The sequence below is a fragment of the Notechis scutatus genome, chromosome 3, assembly GCF_049901735.1.
Source record: "Notechis scutatus isolate UNSWTSFEM ecotype Mainland chromosome 3, rNotScu1.2, whole genome shotgun sequence".
In the NCBI taxonomy this organism is placed as follows: Eukaryota; Metazoa; Chordata; class Lepidosauria; order Squamata; family Elapidae; genus Notechis; species Notechis scutatus.
The window spans coordinates 124,039,653-124,064,249 of NC_142011.1; the positions used below are offsets into that span (position 1 = coordinate 124,039,653).

The 24,597-nt window shown below is 39.3% G+C and overlaps 2 protein-coding genes across 3 annotated transcripts in view; one reads left to right on the forward strand and one right to left on the reverse strand.

Annotated features, from left to right (window-relative positions):
- The window catches only part of GALNT12 (polypeptide N-acetylgalactosaminyltransferase 12), a 44,044-nt gene extending 41,986 nt beyond the window's left edge, over positions 1-2,058 (reverse strand). Inside the window, exon 1 of the mRNA XM_087961132.1 lies at positions 1,437-2,058. Coding sequence (XP_087817258.1) covers positions 1,437-1,813 — 377 coding nt within the window. The 5' untranslated portion in view covers positions 1,814-2,058. The remainder of the gene's footprint in view (positions 1-1,436) is intronic.
- Positions 2,059-5,285: 3,227 nt separating this feature from the next.
- Positions 5,286-24,597, forward strand: part of ANKS6 (ankyrin repeat and sterile alpha motif domain containing 6) — a 31,430-nt gene continuing 12,118 nt past the window's right edge. For both annotated transcript variants that reach the window (XM_026673414.2, XM_026673415.2), the window contains exons 1-8: positions 5,286-5,777; positions 6,761-7,257; positions 11,920-11,964; positions 13,440-13,644; positions 15,144-15,250; positions 15,337-15,476; positions 15,820-16,024; positions 17,424-17,473. In XM_026673414.2, coding sequence (XP_026529199.1) covers positions 5,425-5,777; positions 6,761-7,257; positions 11,920-11,964; positions 13,440-13,644; positions 15,144-15,250; positions 15,337-15,476; positions 15,820-16,024; positions 17,424-17,473 — 1,602 coding nt within the window. In that variant the 5' untranslated portion in view covers positions 5,286-5,424. The remainder of the gene's footprint in view (positions 5,778-6,760; positions 7,258-11,919; positions 11,965-13,439; positions 13,645-15,143; positions 15,251-15,336; positions 15,477-15,819; positions 16,025-17,423; positions 17,474-24,597) is intronic.

Below are 24,597 nucleotides of genomic sequence, written 5' to 3' on the forward strand. Positions count from 1 at the left end.
TGGCCCTTTGCTGTTTCTAGGGTGGCCCCGTGGGCTGGATCTAAGCACCCCACAGGCTGGATCTGGCCCCCGGGCCTTGAGTTTGACATCCCTGATTTAAAATGTCCCATTTCCTAAATGTCAGGAAAATATTATTTCCTACGAATGAGCAAAGATGGAACTTCTGGAGATGAGGATTCTCAAAACTCCCAAAAAGGTTAGACATTGACAGAAAACTAGAAAACAACGTTAATGTAACTCCTCTGGAAAATGGAAATCTCTTCCCTAAATTCTGGCATTATGTGCTAAGGGTTATCACAGTTTGGCCCAGTCTTTTGTAGAAGTGTAATATTTATAGCATGCAAAACTATGCAAATTAAAATTGGCTAAATTTTAGTTTATGGCCTGGAGAATGTGTATCTCATATTTTTATTTTACAAAACTTAATGTAAGAAGTGACAGGTCAATGGTTTTGAAAGTTTTTTTTAGTAAAAAGGTGTTGTTGTTTTTAAAATAAGCTTTTTATAAATCAAAGCAATTGTGGGAAGCAAGGAATCATGGAAAATATGACATAAAATACTCTAAAAAGGAACAAGGAGGATTGAGAAGGTAACCAAATCCTGTCTGGATTTCATTTCCTTCACACAATAGTCTAGCCTACCATTTGGATGGTTGTAAATATGTTGTGTATAGGTAGTCCTCAACTTACAACAGTTCGTTTAGTGACCATTTGAAATTAAGGAATTGAAAAAGTAATTTATAACCATTTTTCACATACCACCATTATAGCATCTCCATGGTCGTGGTCACATGATCAAAATTAAAATGCTTGACTCATATCTATGATGTCTGCAGAGTCATGTGATCCCCTTTGCGGCCTTCTGACAAGCAAAGTCAGTGGGGAAGCCAGATTCACTTAACAACTGTGTTACTAACTTAACAACTGCAGTGATTCACTTAACACCTGTCTCACTTACCAACAGAAATTTTGGCTCAGTTTGTGGTCATAATGCGAGGACTACCTGTATAGCCCATTCAGCTCATTTCTAATTTAAACTCGGGATTAGCATGTTACATGGATGCATCTTTAATGTTGGCTTAACCTGCTGCGTGAACCCTGTCAAATATCTCCGAGAGGGTGAGATCCACTTTGCAACTGTTGGCTTAACCTCGCGGGATTGCACTTGAGCGTGCGCTTCAGTTCAGCACATTTGCAAATGCAATCGCGACCTACGAAGCCTCGTCTTAGAAATGCCACGAGAGACTCCGCCGGGGCCGCTAAAGGAAGTTCCACGAGTTTACTTCTGGGGCATGAAGTACAACGCGATCACGGTAAAGTGACGCCTCCCCTCTCCCTCCAGCTAACTAAGCCGGATCCCGCGGCGGGAAGCGCCCTCCCTCTCGCTCTCCCCGTGAGGCCGGCGGCGGCGCCTCTTCCGGGCGCCCTCTGCACTCACAGCGGGTTGCGGCGCTCGGGCAGGCGGCGGTGAAGGGAGATGCGGTCGCTCAGGAAGATGTTGATCTGGTGCAGCTGGATGCTCTCCTCCTGAAGGTCCTGTTCGGCCTTGCTTAACTCCAAGCGCGCCGGCCGGCCCATCTCGCCCACCTCGGTCTCTCTGCCCAACGGCGGCTTGTCATAGACGGGTCTGCGCAATCGTCGCTGGGCTACTTCGGGCGCCAAGGAAGGCGGCGCCGCTCTCCCAAAGCTCTTCGCCGGGTCCCGCGGACCCCAGTGCCACAGCAACAACACGCCCGCTATGCCAAGCCCCGAGAACAGCGCCACCACGAGCGACCATCCTCCTCGGCCGGGCCGAACTCGCCGGCTCCGCCGCATCCCAACTTGGGTAGAAACGTCCTCTCCCAGGCTCTTTTGGGTGCTGCCCGCAAGACAAAACCGTCCTGACAGGCGGGGGCGGACCGACGCGGCAATAAAAGTTAGTCAGAGAAGGACCGCCCAGGCGCGGCTGCCTTACCCGGACTAATCGCGGAAGCGACTGCTGGCCTGCTCGCCTCCGGATTCTTGGCTTACAACGTGGCGGGGCAGGGCAGGCATGGAAGCCGTTAGCAACAGCGCAGCCTACCTGGGTCCCCCTCTCCTTTCTCCTTCCGCGGAGGAGAGTCGCCAGAGAGGAAAGCGAGGGAGAAAAACAGTCTGCATTTTCTTATGAACTTTAAACTTACCTTCTGGTGAACTTCACCTCCGTTGATAGAATGGAAGACGGTTGTGGTTCAATTCCCATTTGGAGGAGGAAAACCATTTTCAGGAGAGTGGTCAACCCGGGAAGGGTAGCAGCCTCCTCTCCCTCCTATAGTCTGAGCGGAAGAAGGATTTTTATGGGTGATTTTTGAGAATAGGAAAAACAGCTTCCCATGATCTGCCCCCTTTCCTCTATCCTAATGCAACTTTCCAGTGGACCTGTGTGCACAGTCCATGACTAAGTTCACACATTGTTGTTAGATGAAAAACACCAACATTATGAATCTCAAGCACTGCTTCCTTTATCATTATCTCAAAGTGATGTACAAAATACAGGTACAAACACCAATAAAGTTGGGGAAGAGGAAAGGAAAGCAGAAGCAACAATCAAATCCAGAAAACACTATAGTGAAGAAAGATTTTAAAGCAATATCTAAAAGATAAAAGAACAGTCTTATGAATTATTTTTAAGTAGTGGTTTGAATAACTTGAGTACTGACAGCAAGTTGATTCATTTCTTGCAACATACTGTAACCCAAAATTTACATAATACAATTCCCCTCATTCACACCAGGACCTATGTATATTTCTTATATTTTTATGCTATGTTACAATTACAGTCACAATTCTGAGTTCTATTTAGAAAATATGCTACTTCGCTGCTTATAGTATCTCCTTGTTGTCCACTGCTAGTAACTCAGACTGAGGGAGAAGAAAAAAATAAAGCACAACAACTTTTGAACTTTTTGAGAAACTTAAAGGACTAGATAAATTTCATGAAAAATTGAGTCATGAATGTAAAAAGAACCAAAGTTGTGCATTAAAGACAAAAATAAACAAATTATCTTTGCAGTTAAAACAATGAGAGGAAAAAGATACAAAAATCTTCAAAGAAACCACAAATATTTTAATATCCTTTTTCAAATTGAAACAAACTATTAAAACCCCTACTTAGAAATGTAGGTACAAAATTAGAGCCTGAGCTAATTTTGCAATCCGCAAGAGTAAAATAGGACTTTGTAAAAATTGAGCAGGGCCTCCATATACTAAATGTACTTGTTTTTGCACATTAAACTGCATAAATGTATTGGCTTAATCCTGCTATGGTATCAATATTTGATGCAGAAAATAAATTCAATTGCATTGCAAATATTGCAAATGGCTGTATTAATTTTTTTAAGGAAACTTAATCAGACATGAAGCAAACCACTGAGCAAGAATGAAACCTTTCCTTTAATCTAAAAACATATACAAAGAAAGATGACCAATTGTAAAATGAAACAGAAAAAACACTATTGAGTTACAAAAGTGGAAAAGCAATGACTCAAAAGATTGACAATCTTCCAGGCCAGAACTTGCAAAGTATTAAGCAACAATACTAAGTAATATTAAAACTTACAGTTTTACAAGCAAAACAGATTTTCATGAAGCAAATGTTAACAGTAGACAAATATTTGTAAAACAGAAAGCTTTAAAGAAAAGTGTTAGGTCACTCCCTTAATTGAATAAACTACATTAACTGAAATTTTTCCTTTATTACTAAGCCAATTAGAATAAAAATATGATTACCTTCATTTATCATCCGACAGCTAAAAATTCTTGTTCATAAGATCAGAGACATCTGTCCTGAGGTCTCTTCTGCACAACTGCCTTAAAATGCTTTTATCTGTGCTGAATCTTGGTGGAAATAAAACTATCTAAAGAAATTGTCCAGATGTCAACCAATTATTTTCTTGCATTTGGCAATTGTGGCCAGATGTCCCCCCACCCCAGCTGACCACAGTTCCTGATTGGTGGATTACTCTGCTAGTTCTGTCAAGAAAACAAGCAAAATTTGATAGATTATTTACATGAGCTCTCAATTGAATCACCCTATATTGGAATCATAGAAATGAGCTGTAAGGTTCCATAAGGATCACCTAGTCTAATTTTGTGCAGTATACAAGAAAATCAGTTAAACCTTATTTGTGAGGTGGCTACCCAACCTGTTCTTAAAACCCTCAAAAGATGGAGGCCACACAATCTCAGACTGCTCCCCAGTTGAACAGATTTTATTGTCATTTTTTCCTTGCATTTAATTTAAATTTGATCCTAGCTTATCTGGCAATGGGAAATGGTTATCAAGCATGTTTTATATAACATCCTTTTCTGTACCTGAACAGATATCACGGTTACCTTCATCTTCAGACTGAACATCCTAGTCCTTCAGCCTCAAAGCACTGCCACATTTTTGCCTTTCCCTGAACCTATTCACATATCTTTGATACAATGCTGTTTCTGGTGCAGTCTTAATAGTATTAGCCCTTCTAGCAGGTATCTCACACTGCTGGCGCACCTTTCTTATTTTCAATGGCCAAGACCTTCCTCATACTTTTTCCAAGCATAAACTTCCCATTTTATATATGTATCATATATGTTTCCTCTCTAATGCCTTATATTTTCCCTGTTAAATATATATTTTCCTTATCAGCCAGCCTTCTAACCAGTTTGCAATCTGATGCTGCCTTCCTGGATGTTGCCCAGAACACCCTATTTTGTGCCATCCACAAAATTGAAAAATATCCCATCAATCTTGTTTTTGGGGTCATTAATAAAAATAGTTGGATTATACTCCAACCCAAGGTAGGTGTTGCATTTCTGAATACTAAGGATCAACCAGCTGTGGATCTTCCCTACTGTAGTGGCATCTAAATCAAATTTTATCAACTTGTTAACATTTCACGTAGTAACTTTTCCAAAAACGTTGCTAAAATCAAAATCAAGTTAGACTGGAAGATGATTTTTAACTTTATGTGAAAACTATGTATGCTGTGCTTAAAAATGATATAAATGTAAGAGTGACCTGTTCGAAACTCATATTTCAAATGTTTTACAAGGGCTCTTTTAAAAATCCCAACCATATACCATCCATCACATAATCATCTGCAGAATGTAAAATTTTCTGCCCTGTTTCTGAGGAAGTCAATGTGGCAGGAACGGAGAAAGAAAACTTATTAGTGCCTGAATTAAGTGCCTGAATTAAAGAGGAGACCTATGTCCCAAGCTGAAGACTTCCTAAGCTGATTCCTTTTCCCGTATTAATTGAAACCATCCTTCTCTCCCTCCCCCTGTCGGAGGCCTCAGCGGTGCAGCCCTCCCTTTCCCAACTCTGGAGAACTTGGCGCTTCGGCCGGAATTCTCCCTCCTTCTTCTCACGGGCGGAGCGGAGGAAGATTGCGGACGGGTTCGGAAGAGGGCCAAGTCCGCCGATGGGGGAGTGCGGGGTGCCCGCTGGCGTCCAGTTACTACTTCGCGCTTGTGATCAGGGAGACTGCGAGTGCGCCCGGCGATTGCTAGTGGGACCCTCGCCTGCCGCTGGAACCGCCGAAGAAGCCGCGGCGGAGGCTGGGAGCGTCTTGTCTAGCGGAGGTGGGGTTGGGGCTGCGGCGGACATTCCTCCCGGCTCGGTGCCAGTGGACTGCACAGACGAGGCGGGCAACACCGGCCTACAGTTCGCAGCGGCCGGGGGACACGAAGAGCTGGTGGGCTTCCTGCTGCGGCGGGGGGCCTCGGTGCAGAGCCGGAATCACTGCGGCTGGAGCCCGCTCATGCAAGCAGCCAGGTTAGCGCGGCGGGAGAAACGGGTTGGTGGCTCAGCGGTCCTTGCTGGGGAGAGCTGGGCTGGCTGTGTGGCTCAAGTGCGCTGCCTACAGTTCAAGGTCGAGATGAAAACAACAGTAAATCAGCTGATGGGGAGGCCCCAGAAGCTGCTTCCCGCCCCACAAACACACACACAGCCGAGAGAGAAACTTGACTTTTTGTTTCCCGATTGATCTCCTTTACCTCTCCAACTAGATTCTCCTGGTCTTTGGTTTCCCTGACTCATTTGCTCTCATTGCACAGTTTTTATTCCTTCTTGGTTCGATGTTCTATCTTTTTCAAATTGCTTCCGTTTTCTTAATTTGGTAAAAAATGAGAGATGAAAGGTAGTATACAAATGTAGACATGCAATGATATGTAAGCAGACTTGTATATCTCTATATCATCACTATCTCAAGTGACTGTTAGAAGTCATTTTTCGTAGTATATGAAAGAGAAAACTGCTTTGGGGATATTTGAATTTGTCCTGTTTCTCCATCCTTACCACTTATCAAATAAATGCCTAAAGCCATCCTTCTTTCAAATAGCTTTGGTAACACCCTCTGCTTTTCAAATATTGGAACACTTCCAAAACTTATTTTATCGGTTGACCTTTACTTAAAGAGCTATATGTACTTTCACCACAAATGTTGTTATTGTGTATACAGTTATTATATACAAAGGCTATTAATCCCATATTTTTGCAATACACTGTATGAGCTTTAAGTAATACAGAAATCTTTCTTTAAGATATTCAGATGGAATGCCACATGAGATATATTGCAGCTGAGGCAAGCATGATGTTGAACGTGGCCTCAGTATTTTAGTTAGACTGAGAACGAAACTGGGGAGGTCCCAGCACACAATACTTGTTATGTTAAGGCAGAATCCTTTTAAATTTAAATAATGCACATTTAATTTTCTTGGATATTGTAATTATTTTCTTTTTCTTTTCCCCAATCAAAGGTTTGGACATCTAAATGTGGCTCGTATCTTACTGGAAAATGGAGCTGACCCTAATGCACAGAATAAATTGGGAGCCAGTGTACTCACCATAGCATCACGGGGCGGCCATATCAGTGTGATTAAGCTACTGCTGGAATCTGGTGCTTATGTTGACAATGATGATCACTTGAGTGTTACCTTGGACAACAGTAAAGAGGAAATGCCAGCTGTCACTCCCCTCATGACAGCTGTCCAACATGGGCATGAGGCAGTAGTCCATCTTCTATTGGACTGGGGAGCTGATTGTAATTACTCAGTGAAGACTATGGGCTGGACTCCCCTGATGTTGGCAGCTGTTAGTGGAAGAGTTAGTTTAGCCCAACAGCTTATGAACAAAGGAGCCAATCCTGATCATCTGAATATTCTGCATAAAACACCATATGAAATATCTGTGGATTTCAGACATGAAGATATGATGGATTATTTGGCACCTTTGACAACAGTTAGACCTCAGACAGGTATGAGCTGCTTTTACTTTATCTTGGAGGTGGGTATAAAATTTTCTTAGCAAAGAAAATAGATAACTTGCTGTATCTAATGGATAGTGAGTTGTCAAGTCTGCTGAGGCATAAGATATATAACACATAAAATACTTAACTGTGATGACCCAGGGTGAGATACAAAAGCAACAAAGTCACAAAAACAGGTCCCTTTAATTCCTTCAACTTGGCTTCAAAGGTTCAATTATCATTGACTGGGGAAAAAAACTGCCTCACAAACAGTTGCGAAAAGGAAGAACTTCTGTTCAAACTCAGAATACATATAAATTATAAATAAATAAAAACACAAATCACACTGAAGCAATTAAGGAGACCAGGCAGGATAAGGGCTTGAAGACGTCCACAGATATCAAAATACACACACTGGGAAGGATACCAGAACTCAGATAAGAATGGACAGACTAGAAATATTTTCACGCTTTGCTTCCAGCACTGGCCCATGCGCAGTTTGTCCTTTTAAACAGCCCTCACAGCTGCAGCCCATGAAGGGGATCAAGGCCCTTTCCTCCCCCGTAGACCATGCCATTCATGTTTCTCCCTTATCCACTCCTCCCTGCGTGCCCTAGGATGAAGAGGGAATGGGCCTGGGTCTTCCTCTGAATGCCTAGCAGGCCTGTACCCTTTCTCAGTTTCCTCCACAACCTCCGGAGCCAAACTCCCACTCCCTGTCAGCTGTTCCCTCCTCTCCCTTGGAGTCAGATTCTAACAGGGGCATGACACTTAATTGTCACTTTTTTTTACTTCAATGTAAATACACAGTCCAGATTTTTCTGTTTAGAAAAATTCTCCTTTTATCATGTCAGATTAAAAAAAAATCAATAAGTGTTATTGGGTGCTTATACCCATAGTAACAAAACCTGCATGGTGGATGCATGCATCTTTTATGTATTATCTGAGTTTATGCCTGGCATTAAATTGTAAATTATGACCAAAATATAATCTAAAATGCCTGGGGGATGCAAAAAATAATCAAACCACATTGCAACTTAATGAAATGTATTTTGCTAAGTTAGAAGTTTTTAAAAATTATTGAACTTACATATCACAGTATAGTAAGCCAGAATCAAAAAGAGGCACATAATGACTTAGCAAATGTGAAAGCAGGAGAATTCTAAAGTGATGCTGTGGATATAAAAGGCCTTCTGAATTAAACAAAGAAGCTACTCAATTCATATGTTTGCTGAGCTGTTCAGTAAATTGTGTACAGGTAGTCCTCACTCACCTACCAAAATTGGGACCAACACCCAGGTCATTAAGCACTTCAATCCCTAAATGGAAAATCATTTCACAGGCTTATGACCTCACTTTCCCTTTAGTCATTAAGTGAAGTGACTGCAACTAACAATTTACAACTTGGCCTTTGCATTAACTTTGTTGCCAGCCCATGGGAGACTACAACAGTCATAAATCTGAAGATTAGTCACAAAGGTTTTTAGCATGGTTGTAACTTTGAATGATTGCTGCATAAGATAGCTGGTAAGCAAGGACTACATGTATTAACGGATGTTGAATATCCCATTGCCTTGGCAAAATAGGAATCTGTGGTTCTTTATTCCATTCAAACATTTAAATTTGCATATCATATTGATTCATGATCAATAGGAAATTATAAAGATTAATTACAGGAGTTTTTGTATCATAGGGTTTAATAACCATTTATGGATTAGATTCTTTTTGAGACTGAAAATGCCACATGTGCAAACTAGGATGTCAATCTGTGTAATTGTAAATACTGTTTTCAATCATACTAAACAAATATTGTTTGCATTTTAAAGAAAAAGATAATCATTCATCTGTTTCAGGTATTTATTGAACTGAAGTATAAATCTCAGCTTCCCTCTACATTTTCCATAAAATGCCATTCCTTAGAAATAATATACAATACTGCAAATTTTATGACTATGTAAGAGTAAGTAGAATCATATGAAATTTATTGTGTTTTAATTTTTAAGAACTAAAGAGATAATCTATGAATATGCTAGAGGGATCCAAGAAGAAAAATGTCCATTAAGGGGACATTTTGATAGTTAATTTTCTGCACCAAGCATACTTAATAGAACTAAGCACATTATTTCCTAAAGAGTCTTGCTGTCAGATGCAAAAGAAGGCTTAGTTTCATTGCACTTATTAAAATTAAATTCAGTTGCCATTTCCTAGACTTCTGTACAGTATAAGGAGAAAAAATGCCTTCAGTTTAGGCAACATATAGGCAACACAATGTCTCATGCTGACTAAGCTATTTTCAAATAAAATGAATACATATATAATATGCAGTATTTGTTAATAATTCAACTCATGCTAGTATTAATTCCTATTTACTTGACAATACTTTTGTATAATGTGAAATCAGCTAAACAGGTTAGAAGGTCCTAACATCACAATATATACAGTCACAAATTCTGTTTTTTGCAGTTTCCAGCTAAATTACAATTACTAAAAATTAGCAGTTTCTGCCTTTTAAGGTTAGAAACACAATAAAATCTGTAATGTAAGCCTTAACAGAAATTTAACATGTTCTTTAAAAAGTAATAATAATGGAGAAGCACCTCTATTACCTCCCCCACAAATCTGGGAAAAAAGAAATCTTGACCAGCCCTTCTGTATCCCATGGCTATACCCACTTCCTTCTTCAGCCCTCAGCAGGCTTAATCTCTCAAAAAATGCATCATTTCAGCTCACAAATAATTTGCTTGCTTACCTTTGAATTAGAAAACATTATATGACCTTCACAATCTACTCTTCAGAAAAATACATCTTTAACAATATTTGATCATCAGGCATCACAACTGAAAATGGTTATGCATTATATAACTGGATATAAATTACTTCTAAACTTAAATGTTTTGCTTGACTTTGATATAAGAATAATTTGCCTAGGAATTTTTTTTCTAATTGCTCAGTCTACTATAAAGCATAGGTTCTTTGGAGGTGGTAATCATAAAGTACTTTGCCTCCCACTCTCAGGATCTTAGTCCCAATGAGAACTACCACAGAAAGCAACAGTTTAGGAGGACTGCGTGGATTTATTGAAACTCAGGACAGTTTAAATCCCATACAATTGATTTACAACTGTCCCTTTACTACATTTCTCAATTACAGCGCAATTAATTTGAGGTACATAACATGAGTTTCAGACTAATGTAAGCAGAGAAACTATTTAAATTAGCAATCAGATTGTTGCCATAAACCGGCTTGTAGTGCCTTAATTCTACAAAGAAGATTGTGAGAAAAGTTACATGCAAAAAAGCAGCAAGCGAAGTAGGACACACACACAACTCGCTCATACCTGTAGGGTATACACAGGTATATTCATACACAGAGAGCTCTCCTTTGTCTCCTGTTTTAAAATAGAAAAATATTGGATTCTGAATAGCTAGCATTCGTCAATCTTGTTATGGAATATTGCTACACTTCTAGAAAATTATAATGGGCAGTTCTTGGGCAGTTTTTGATTATTGATATTCATATCTGATTTTTAGTACTATCAATCATACTGAGATCTTTTTCTGGTTTTACATATTATAGTTTCAATCCACCCTGCCATGCTGTTAATCCATTTGATCTACCCTGTGATCTACCATGTGTTCTATGTATTGCATTAAAGCTGAATATTCATAATGTAGTTGTTTAATATCCATTATTATTACTAGCAAAGGTTATTCCTGGGACACCTGTAAAGAGACTTACTATTCAAACATGGATTCTCTCTGGTTCATCTAGCCCTGGGTTTCTGTATATCCAAACTAGTCTAACATCATATCTTTTTTAATAGTCTCCCTTACCAGTACTAGACCAGAGATAATATTACTCACTTTAAAATGCTAAGACTTTGATGACAACAATAAATGAAAATTGAGAAAAGGAGGGATGTTATTCTATTACAGAACATACACAAAAATCGGAGATCCAATCCTTTGTATTTCAGTTAGGCTAGAGAAGATTGAAATTATGAACTGCCAGTTATAATAAATAATAAATCAATAGTTTGCCTTGTCTTCCTGTGTTCTAAACATCTAATGGGTAAGGGGGTAATAACCTATTTCATCTCCTTCAAGAGAGTCTTGAAGATTTAGTTGTTCCTCCAGGCCATGGACTAGGATGAATAGAGGTCAGAAGGGCCCAGCAGAGATTATACTACCTGTGTATTTGAGGCTGCGTATTTTTTAGGTGAACCATTTTGATTTTCTTGATGAATTCTTTTCATACTTGATTTTTGTTTTTTGTTTACCAAAGAATTTGGAGTCAGATAACCTGATAAATATGATTTCTAAATGAATTTAATATTACTTCACACAGTTGTTTTAAGAATCCCTGATTTTTTCAGTTGCTAAAGATTTTTAATGCATTCTAAGAGATACTCAGTATTCTTTCTGTTTAAAGAAAGAACACTACAGTATATTCCTTTCAGTGCCAACAACTGCCATCTTAAGAAGCCAAAGTGGGAAAGAAAGGGATTCTAGTATCTTAACAGTCCTCAGGAATAAGCATCTTCATATTATACTATTCAATTATATTATTCAATGTTTGTTGCTTTTGCTTTTCAGAATTGAGAAATTTTCTGTAGTGTTACCATACGTAACACCTATATGATATACATATATCTGTTTCCTCTTTCACTAGATAAGCAGAAAAAACAACCTGATATCTTCCATGCCTTAAAAATGGGTAAGAGATTTATAATTTTAATACATGTGGTTTTTAATCTATGATCTGGCTCTGCAGTTGCTTTAGAAGTATAATAGCAGTTTGCAACCAAATACTTTGAATCTTTATATGAACTTTGATTAAAGAGTTTTGGTAGCTCATTGTTATGTATAATTCTTTCTGTCCTTCAGTTCTATTAGTTTATTTCCCTTCTTTGTCTTCTAGTCTTCTGATTTTTCCTCATTCATATGAACTATTCATTTTTTTCTGTTAAATCCATCTGTCTTTGTCTTTTACTCTTTTTTTAGATCCCTGTAACTTCCTCCCTCTTTCCTAGGCTGCTCTGCCTGCCTATAGGATCTGAACAGAGCTATCAATGCTAACAAGTGGACCTTAGGTTCAGAGTAGTCCATACTGCCAGCACTCAGTCCTTATCAAAATTCAGGTTGATTCTTTACAACAGGGGTCCTCAAACTTTTTAAACAGGGGGCCGATTCATGGTCCCTCAAACTGTTGGGAGGAAGACCAGCTGGGGGTCATGTGACTGGGTGGGCATGGCTAGGTGGTCATGTGACTGGGTGGGAATGGCCAATTTAGCAGTCCATTTTGCCTTTGTCCTTGCTGTATTTGCTCAACCCAAGGAATCTATATACTTAATAAGACCCCTCCAAAGGGAAAAAGAGCACAAACTTTCTTGCCACTTACCTAACTTCATTACAACAGCAGCTTCAGGCTATTAAAAAAAGAGTAAAACAAACAGGATTTCCGTCAAAATAACTCCTGATAATATGTTTCAGATGACCACACAATAAACCAGACTGAGAACTGCACTAATTAAGACTGCAACTAAAAACCCCAAGATGGGTATTGAGAGACATTGGAAGCCGAAGGAAGAAGGCGAGAATCAACACAACGCCCCCCTCACCTCCAATGGTGCATTAAGGAGGGATAACTGTCCTTCAGACTGTTGGGGGCCAGACTATAGTTTGAAAGAAACATTAACAAATTTCTATGGACACTGCACATATCTTTACTTGTAGTGCAAAAAACCATGAAATAATACAATATTTAAAATGAAAAACAATTTTAACCACCATAATATACTACTAATTCAATGGGAAATGTGGGCTTCCTTTTGGCTGATGAAAAAGTCAATGTCCGGCTCCATATTTGTCACTGCCAGTCGTAACAAGTGATGCAACTGTTCATCAATTAGTCTGGATCTGGTTGGAGATTTCAGTTGTTTCATTCAGGAAAAAGTGTTCACAGACATAGGTGCTGCCAAAGATGGTTACTATTTGAGTGCATGGTTCCTGAGATTAAGTTTACAAGCTCTCTTCTGTTTAAACAGTAAGTTCTCAAATTGTATGGGACCCGCCTATGTAAAGATTAATATAGATATAGATATATAAAATCAATTAATAGCTAATAAAAGAACTAGAACTAACATTATATTTCCTTTTGAACATTTCAAGTTGGTGTTATTTTCTCTATAGGAAATTTTCAGCTGGTGAAAGAAATTATTGATGATGATCCGGCACAATCCAATGTCATTAATGATGATGGTGCTTCTCCCCTGATGATTGCAGCTGTTACTGGACAGATGCCCCTTATACAGTTACTTGTTTCAAGAAATGTAGACATTGACAAACAAGATAAAGTCCATGGCTGGACAGCATTAATGCAAGCCACGTATCATGGGTAAATACATTTATTTTGCTAGTGTGATTTGGGAGAGGTTTTCTTTTTTTTCTTAAAATTACTATTGCCTCTTGATTGTCCTCCACCAATGTCATGGGATGAAATTATCATTTCTTTATGATGGCAACCCTTTTACATAAACATTTAGGGTTAGTTTGGTCCATACATTGTACTAAGTCATGATGATGGCTTATTCGACATTCTATCATTAAATTGTGATTTAGTGACATGTAAGTTAAGTTATTCTGTAGCTAATGTCATATGTATGTAGTACTATATGTTCTTCCTTTCTCCATGGAAGAATTTGTAGGCAACGTTGTTATTTATGTTTCAATCTATGGGCAAGTCTATCTGATACCTTTATTTAGGGAATGTTTTTCTACCCCTTTTCTGATAAAATTGTATTTATCAGACAAAACATACAAGGAATTTTTTCCTGTTGTGGTGGTGCTTATTGTATATTTCAAATACACTAACATAATTGCTGAGGCTTGAACTTGTATGACACAATCACAAATCAAACAGCTACTTTTAGTCTAATTAGCTGTATTTATAGTCTAATTAGTGTTTGGGGTTATGTGAAGCTTCAGAATTGACTTAAATGAGGAAAGCATGCTTCAGTTAATCTAGGATATATGTGTCAGGTGAGCATAGTCATCAGCTACGAAGCTGTTTAGGCCAAGTAAAAATGCATTGTATAAAAATGCAAGAATGCAATTTAGAACTTTTGTTGATGCAGCTGTGATCTTGTAAATAGCAGTTAGAGTATTATTTCTAGTAAGTAGAAATCATTTGATGGCGGTTGACTGTAAATAATTTATAATCAGAAAATTCTAATTATTTCTATAGGTGAGGGCTACTGTAAGTTATAAACATAAGTTTGGACAAGCAATATGTTAAGTAAGCTATAGAAATATTGAAATGCAGATGTGGCACTAAGTGGCTGGAACTTTTTACTCCTACAGAGAATTTTAGTACAAGAACCAGGTACAGATAGACCTCAGCTTACAAGCATAATTGAGCCAAATTTTCCATTGCTAAGCAAGATAGTTGCTAAGTGAATGTATGACCTTTCTTGCCATAGTTGTTAAGTGAATGACTGCAGTTGTTAAGTTAGTAATACAATTATTAAGTGAATCTGGCTTCCCCATTGACTTTGCTTGTCAGGAGGTTGCAAAAGTGGGTTCACATGACCCTGGGACACTGCAACCCTCATAAATATGAACCAAGCAGCCAGATTTTGATCACATGACCATGGGGATGCTGCAACAGTTGTAAGTATGAAAAACAGTCATAAGTCACTTTTTTCAATGCCATTGTAACTTCAAACGGCCCCAAATGAATGGTTGTAAGTTGAGGACTACCTATATAACGAACAGAAGTCAACGATGGTTTAAGATAGATTAGAGATAGGAAGAATTCATCTCTTTCTAGTAACATCTTCTAATATAATCTGCCTTTAATATATGTATGTAGTTTATATTCTGTTTTATTTAAAGAAATAAAGAAGTTGTTAAGTATTTATTAAATCAAGGAGCTGATGTCAACCTGCGTGCTAAAAACGGATATACAGCCTTTGACCTGATAATGCTGCTGAATGACCCAGGTACTTCTGTGTGCTTATTTTGTATATCATAGTCTTGCTATACGTAGTTAGAGTAGAAACGCTTTACCAAACTGTGAATTTTGCAGATGCGGAACTTGTGCGGTTGTTGGCCTCTGCCTGCATGCAAGAAAAGAATAAGCAGAACAGCAAAGTAACTGCGCCCTTTTCCAGAAATAAACAGTCCATAGGTATTCCATTGTTGCCAGATGACAAGGGAGGATTGAAGGTATAGAAATAATATATTTATCTTTTCAGAACAGAAATCTGAGAGCAGGCTTCAGCTGCTTTCTATTCTGTCAGTTTGGGGACAATTTCAGAGTTTTCCCCAATAATACTTCCTTCTTTTTCTATGTCACTGTTTATTTCATTGCCACTGGCTCTTAGCTAAGGCCTTTTCATTCACATGAACATTAGCCAAAGGAAGAGATTAAAGGAAGAACAGGAATGTTTTCCAAGTTTCTGTGGATTTCTTAAACTTAATTATTAATTTATTTCAAATCAGTGTCCTAATTCTCACCCATATCATTATATGTCTGAAGAAAACAACACAGTTATATTTTCTTTTCTAGTCATGGTGGAACAGAATGTCCAACAGATTTCGCAAATTGAAGATGACCCAAACCTTAAATCATGGATTTTCGATGAATCAATCTATACCTTTTCCAGAAGAATCAAAATCCACATTTGACTGCACAATGAAGGCTGCGTTACAAAATGATAATACTGTAAATCATGATGCCACTACAGCTTGGGCAACAAAAAGCAAATCTAATGGTAATAAATGTTAACTATTACAACCATTTTGTGTATGTGTATATCTGTGTGTGTCCATGTCCATAATCAAACATTTCAAGTTTAAATTAATGTGAGATTTGGAAATTCTTCTTAACATATTTTGATTTACTTAATCAACTATGCAAAAAAATTGAATGGGTTCTCCACAAAGTATTTTAGCATATACCCCTTCTCAAAGCATTACAGCAGCTGAAGATTCTGCAAAGTTTGCACAGTTATTTCAAAGATTGTCCAAACTTTTTTAATGTAAAGACACATATACAGCCACTACAACTAATTGGTCATGGAAATGTTTTCTGTGCACATAGGTGCATGTACAAAAATATTAGGAACAATTTTCAGTTGGGCAGTCTTTCCAGAGAACATGCTGCTTTAAAGCTTCTACAATGGGTGGTTCACTTGTATTACCTTGACCCTTGAGATGCCCCTTTCAAATGTTTATATAACACAGTGGTGCGTTTCAAAATAGTTTACCACTGGTTCGGTGGGCGAGGCTTGGTGGGCAGGCGCAGAGGCTTTCCAATTCACCACCTGCAATCTTGCATTCTCCCTGTCGCTTCAGCAGCTGACGCATGGCAATCTGCTGTGTCGCGCAAAGCAGCTGTGCTTCAAAAGCAGGGAATAAAGGTCAGTGTGGGAGCCCGGGCGGGCAGGTGGGTCCAACAGCAGCTCCTCAGAGAGAAGCGGTTCGGTCTCCACTGATTTTTGGCACTACCGGTACACCAGAACCGGGCTGAACCGGTAGAATACCACCACTGATGTAATCCCAATGTTTACATGAAAACCTGTTTAAAAGTTGGGAATCATTAAGGTATTGAATAGTAAATATTTTCATAACAATGTAACCAGCATAAACAATGGAAACATTGCCAGAAAATTCTAATTATTTGCTTCCATGCGGTCATAATTGCTGCCCTAATAGATTTTTGTAATCTAGATATGATAACCTTATCCTAACTTTTCTTGAATTTAGAGTACAAGTATAATAATTTAGAAATAAAGATTGAAGGGTGTGTGAGTGGCTTAATAGTATATAATGCTACATAAGCATGGATCCTATTAGTTCCTTGTTTGGAGGATGTTGAAAATCCCATATCAGATCAGGGCACATTTATAGTAACGATGTACTTTTAAAAGCAATAGAGATGAAAAGAAAACTATCTTTAGGGCTGTAGAAGATATTTTTAAACTATCTTTTTGATATATAAATAAATACAGGAATTAATAGAATACAGTGAATTGTATTCTAAATGAATTGAGTCATTATATTACTAGGAGAAATTGTGGTGGCATGTAATATATGCCACTTTTTTTTTGAACAAAGATTAAGGTTTACAATGGCACAATTAACATTAGTATGGATATGTTTTCCCTTCAGTTATCCACACTGCCAAGGCTGGAAAAGATGATGATTTTCTGACCACGGTGGTAAGTCAGCTTATACAGCTACCATAACATAAGTATCAAATGTTGGCAGATTGACCAGTAACTTTGTGCAAAAAAGAACCACTAGCCCTGTTCAAGCATTCCCTTTGTGTCTTCAGTTTAACTTATGAGGAACGATGAACATCCCCTCCCCTCAGTGTCAGTCCTTTGCCACATGAGGAAACAAGGTGATCCAGGTGACAGAATTGATACTTGGAACTCTATTGGTGTAGAGCATAATAACATAACTTTGAAAGCCCATGGAGTTTCTCTGTCCCCATTTTACAGTCAAGAGATTCTGGGTAGGACAGTTTTCAACTTCTTTCTCACCCTTTCGTCTCTATCAGATCTAAGCTAATCTTTAGTAATTACCCTTGTGTTCCTTCTTCAAGACTGTCTCCATGCTTTTCTATACCTAGTTGCAGGAGTCTTTGTTTAGTGACTGCAGTTGGAACCAACAACTCAGTTGTTAAGTGCTCCCTAAGTGAAATTATGAACACATTTATGATCTTACTTCAGCTTTTCTTTGCTTTACAGATACATAGTTGTTTTAAATATAAGGATTGGTCACAAAGTTATTTTTATTACTATCATAACTGCAAACAGTAGCTAAATGAGGTAGTCTCTAAATGAGGACTATCTGTACACTGTTTATATATGTGAGGAACTGTATCTATGTTTACAAATATATAATGGGTAGCCGAGCTCCAAAACCAATAGTGGTAGATGCCAGCTTACATGGAGGCAATTGTGTATATCAAGAGGTTCCCTATTACTGTCAGTCATGATATAATCATGGAGATTAACTCTACTTGCAATCATTAGAATAGGAAAGAGAGGGGAGGGATTGGTTACCATTCCTTGAATATTCAATTGGATATTAATATATGTAGACAATGGCTAAAATGATGATGATTAACATGTTAGCATTGTAACTAGTGATTTCTTCATATCTATTTATTCCAACAGTGAAATAGCAGTTACATTATTTGTTGAAGAGCCATATAAAATATAATATTTTTCTATAATTAGAGTAAGAAGCAATTGTAGGCTGCAGATTGTTTGGAATGGAACAGTTAGTATGGTTTCTCAAAGTATTTCTTCCAATTGTGCAGTGTGAAACTGTTAAGAAGCAACCTGGCTTATGGCTGCAAATCATGAGGAAAAAATGTTGCTGTTCCTTAAATTAACATGGACTAGATCAAAAATGGTTTCCTAGAGAACTAGATGCCCTTGTTATAGAAATGTTCCATTAGGAAATTCCTGAATAATTACTGAAGCATAGGGAGCTTAAATGGGAGGAGCTATAAAGGCATAATTGCGAAGCTTGGAATCTGTAATGACTGCAACCTGTATTTGGAGAAATCCAGTTCCCAAATAATAATGGATTAAACAATGTCTTTCAAACAATCATTGAATAAATGAATGTAAAATGATAAAAGTGGATAATTTTTGTGTGCATGGGTCTATAGAAAACCTAGTTGAACAGGTAGACAATGTTAGGGATAACATTGTTTTACCCTAACTGTTTTGGGTAAAGATAATAAAATGATGAATCATGGTTTGTCAGATAAAGTGCATGTGACTTTAAGCTAAAGGAATGTAATTAAGGGTGCAGCTGTAAAAGTACTATATAAGCAGCAAGGCACTCTCTGGCACTTACTGGCTGGCTTATTGAAGACTGCATTTCTTGCTGGATGGGGAGGAGAAGAAGTGTTGGATTACTTTGAAGATATTTCTCAACAGAGAGAAGATAAGTTTTGGACAGATTTATTATATGTGTACTGACACTGGCTATTCAACACGGACTTTGCAATTAGAGTATCCTCGACAAGACTTGACTGAATTTGGTATATGACTAATGGACTGTTTATAATGACTATGCTATAATTCTTAAATGGAATAAATTATAATTTTGATAGCACAAGCATATCCGTATAATTACTGCGTGTTAACTAGAAAACTTATCTCACACATTTACCTGTCTTCCTATCTGACTTTGCTGCACGTTCTGTTTAGTTTGTTTTCCTTAACACCCGTTGGGGAATCCAGGCTTAACACTGGTTATGGGCCCAGAGAGACTGCAAAGTCAGTTTAACTTGGATAAAAACAGGTTTATGTAAAAAGTGAGATTGTTGTGTTGTTACACGTTACAGTAAACAGACAGCTGTGTTTTATCAATTATAGTTTTATATCCATATAGTGAAACATGGCACAAGTCAGTCTACAAAGTTTGTCCCTTATATCCAAGATGGATGGAACAAACTATGTTTCATGGTCTATGAAATGTAGTCTACTTCTACGAAGAGAAGGTCTGTGGAACATAATTGAAAACCCACCAAATGTAGAAGAATGGGATCCTGAAGATGAGGAAGATAGTCTAAAGATAAAAGAATTTAAACAGAAAAATGAGCAAGCACTTTGCATCATAGGACTATCATTAACTGATCAGCAGCTTGTTCATATACGCGGAGAGCAAACTGCTGTTGGGTGTTGGCAAAAACTGAGGAGGATTTATGTCCGAGATAACGTTGGTGCTCACATAAATCTAACACGGAAGCTTTTCCGCACGTATCTCCAAAAGAATGGTGATATGCTGAGTCATTTGAACACTATGAAAAGCATTTTTCAAGAACTTCATGAGAAAGAGTTAATTTTCTCTGAACTACACCAGGTCTACATAATTCTATCTTCATTAGACGAAAGTTTTGATGACTACGTAACTTCCCTTGAAATATTGCCTAAAGAAAGTCTAACTTTAACTGATATCACTGGCAGATTGATTGAAGAGGCCAGAAGAAGGCTTGAAAGAGATCAGTTAAGGAGGGAGCAACCTCAAAAGGAAAATAATGAATCTCCTACTGCATTCGCAATTAAAAGGTGTTTTAATTGTGGAGGGAGAGGACATTTATCAAGATTTTGTAAGAAGCCAAAGCGCAAGAATGCAAGCCAGAATGCTGTAAGCCATCAAAGAAGAAATAAGAATTATGAGTTAGCAATGTATAGTAATGGAGTTGTAAAAAATAATTTATGGGTGGTTGACAGTGGTGCGTCCCACTGTATTACAAATGATAGCAAAAAATTTGTAAAAATGTCCATGAGTTCACAGCATATCTCATTGGCAAACGGATGGAAACTTAAAGCAAAAGGTGAAGGTATAGCTCATTGTTCTAGTATAAATGAGAACATAAAAATGTTATATGTACCTCAACTTAAATTTAATTTGCTTTCAGTTAGAATGTAGGTTAGATTAGGATACATAGTTACCTTTAGGGGAGATACTTGTTTAATTGAAAAAGAAGGTAGGAAAATTACTGCATCTTTAAGAGGTGACTTATATGTGTTAAATGATAATGGTTTAAAGTTGGCTAACACAGTTTATGATAATAAGAAACCTCATGATGAATGTATTCACTTGTTACACCGAAGGTTAGGTCATTTAAATTTTAAAATGATTAAGAGAACTGTTCAACTATCTAAAGGAATAAGTTTGAAACCTTGTAATAAGTATTTGCAATGTTCTGCTTGTAATCAAAACAAAAGCAAAGTTATACCGGCAAATAGAGTTGATGGATTTACTACCAAAGAGCCTTTAGAGGTAGTATTTGCCGATATAATAGGTCCTAAAAAGCCAAGTGTAGGTGGCGCTAGATACATTTTAAGCATTATGGACCACTATTCTAGGTATGGTTTCTGTTTTCTAATGAAGAGAAAAACTGAAACGTATACAAATTTCTTTAATTGGTTAAAATTTGCAGAGAGAAAAACTAAAAAGAAATTAGTAACTCTTATAACAGATAATGGTGCGGAATTTACAAATAATAAATTCCAGAGTAGACTTAGAATGGCAGGTATTCAACATAAAAAGTCTGCACCATATAGGCCTCAGCATAATGCATTTATAGAGAGACGAGGCCAAACACTGCAATCAATGGGAAGGACAATGTTATCTGATTACTAAGACCAATAATGAGACAATAATGTCTCTAATTGGTGTGAGTGTGTGTGTGTATTCTAATTTATTTTATACAGAAAGGCATTATAAAATGAACTACTAAGCAAAATAGTTGCATATAAAAGTTATGACAGTTAAAATTAGTAGAATTAGTAGAATTTTTTGCTTTTAATTACTGCTTAAATTAATAATATTATTGAACTCTGATCCATCCTAAACTTCCTAAACTTCCACCAAATAAATTGGAGAAATGTAGTTCCAAATATAAAGGGTCATCGCCTACAGATTGAGAAAAAGAGAGAACATCTTTGTATCTGTTAAATCTGTTGCAGGGATCTAAGGGGTAAGGATCTTGTAGATGCTGTTGGTTAGAAGAGAGTTAGAACACCAATTGATGAAGCCATATTTATTTAATAATATGCTGAACAAACTTGGTAAAAATGATCATAAAATTGTGTTTAGTCATGTGATGTCTCACTTAATGACTACATTGCTTAGCAACCAAAATTTCGGTCCCAGGTTTCAGCCCTAGGTAGAAGACTACCTGATCAGGATTTTAGACATGCCAGAGGAAGACCAATGACGAAGGAAATTAAATGAAATGCTAAATAAATAATGATGTCCAAATTTCACTAAGAAAAAATAAATAAAATGAAACAAAGTAGAATGCCTTGAAAAAAAATTAGGAAACTCAATTTACCAAAAGTTACTTGGGAATTGAACATTTTCATTCAATTAATAAAAATACTTACTGTATATACTCGAGTATAAACCGAGTTTTTCAGCCCATTTTTTGTGCTGAAAAAATCCCCCTCGGCTTATACTCGAGTCAGATTCCCTCTGAAAAAAAATGGTGTGGAGCTCCGGAGCTGGGCAGGCGCTTCCCTGCTTCCGTGTTTCCTTTGCAACTTTTAAGCATGGGGGTAATCGGAAGCAGAAAAGTTCTTGCATGAGGATATATTGTTTTTCTTTTTTAACTGTTTTTAGTGGGGGAAAGACCCACCGTCATGTGAGAATGCTCAGACACGAAATCTATCCGCCCGAAAATAAGTGTGTGTGTGTGTGGGGGGAATTTTAACAGAGGGAAGATGTAGGGAGAAGGCAAAAGCGACGGAAGATCCTTCAGGGGAAACTGAGGGGAGACTCACCCTTGGTCCAGATGAGTCCCCTTCCCGCCCCTAAGGAAGCAGAGGCAGCCAGCAAGGGCAGGCAAGCCCCACTTCACAGACTCTGTCCGTCCTCACTCCCACCCACCCACCCACCTTTTGCCTTTCCCTTCCCGAGGCGACGGGACTGGGGCCGCACTGGCGGCAGCAACTCCCGACAGCCCCAGCCGGACACCTGAGCGGAGCCGGGCGGAACTGCCTGTGGGCGCCGTTGCGGGCGCCCGGCTGCCCAAGTAAAGAACAGGGCGCGCCGGACCATCGGAGAAGCGGAGCAAAGCCAGACACCAGCAGCCGCCTCCTCGGCGCAGAAAGCCTCCCCAACCAGCCGGCCGGTCTCCTCTTCCTCGGTCACACAGAACAAACAGGCAGAGAAGGAGGAGAGCAGCTGGCCAGCTTGGGAGGCCTCCTGTGCTGCGAAAGAGGCAGCCAACGATCTCCGGCGCCGTCCTGCTCCACGCGCTGGCTGCTCGGACTTGCCGGGCCCGGCACATAGAACAGGGCGGTGCCGGATGTTGGAGAAGCCGGCGGGCAGGGATCATTAGCTGCCTCTTTTGCAGCACAAGAAGCCTCCCAGGCAGAGAAGGAGGAGAGCAGCTGGCCAGCCGGGAGGCCTCCGTGCTGCGAAAGAGGCAGCCAACGATCTCCGGCGCCGTCCTGCTCCACGCGCTGGCTGCTCGGACTTGCCGGGCCCGGCACATAGAACAGGGCGGTGCCGGATGTTGGAGAAGCCGAGCGGAGTCGAAGCCACCTCGGCTCGCGTTGTTTTCTGAGCCCGCGAGCCTAGAGCCAGGCGCTTTCATTGCATGGCGGAGCTTCTTGTCTCGGGAAAAACCGGGCGTCGTTGCTACCCCCTGAGGGAGGGCGATTCTGGGCTGTGCGATTGGGGACTTCGTGGCTTTGGGTGGGTGGGTGGGTGGGAGTGAGGACGGACGGAGTCTGTGAAGCGGGGCTTGCCTGCCCTTGCTGGCTGCCTCTGCTTCCTTAGGGCGGGGAAGGGGCTCATCTGGACCAAGGGTGAGTCTCCCCCTCAGTTTCCCCTGAAGGATCTTCCGTCGCTTTTGCCTTCTCCCTACATCTCCGCTCAGGTGTCCGGCTGGGGCTGTCGGAGTTGCTGCCGCCAGTGCGGCTCCGGTCCCGCGTTGCCTTGGGAAGGGTGGGGCAAAACCAGGAGCCGCTGAGCCTGAGCCTCCGGTGCCGCTGCTGCTGTTGCAAAGCGCTGCCGCGGCTCTTCCTTTTTGCCTTTCCCTTCCCGAGGCGACGGGACTGGGCCGCGCCGGCGGTGGCGACTCCTGACTCAGGGGCCTCCGAGGGAGGGAAGAGAGTGACTCCTGCCTCCCGCTGTCATCATCATCGTCTTCTTTTGGGTTAGTGAATCAATTAAACCTTTCATGATAGTGAGATCGTTTCCCAAATTAATTATTTTTATTTTTGAAATTTACCAGTAGCTGCTGCATTTCCCACCTCGGCTTATACTCGAGTCAATAAGTTTTCCCAGTTTTTTGTGTAAAATTAGGTGCCTCGGCTTATATTCGGGTCGACTTATACTCGAGTATATACGGTACTTCATAGAAAAAATGTTGAGAATGGCTTAAAGGTGAAGAAATTGAAATTCAAAAGGAAGGGGTTTCTTTTGTTTGTTTGTTTAGTAACTATAATGAAGTTGAAAAGGTGGCTAAACAGGCAAAGGCTTGGAGCAGAAACCAAAATAAATTAAAGGAAAAAATGTTCCTGTATGGAGCTGTAATTGTTTTCAATTCACCATGTCATTTAATTTTTTTCTTTTTCTATTTTACCCCTTTGATTCTCTCAAATTCTTCAATTTGATTTTTAATAGTGGATTAGTGGGCAGAAACCTCCACAGGTAGTTATTGCTTATTGTCAGGGGTGGGATTCAATTTTTTTAAAAACCGGTTCTGTGGGTGTGGCTTAGTTGGTGGGCGTGACTTGGTGGTAATGTGACTGGCTGGGCGTGGCCAACTCAACATCACTCACATCGAGGCACACAT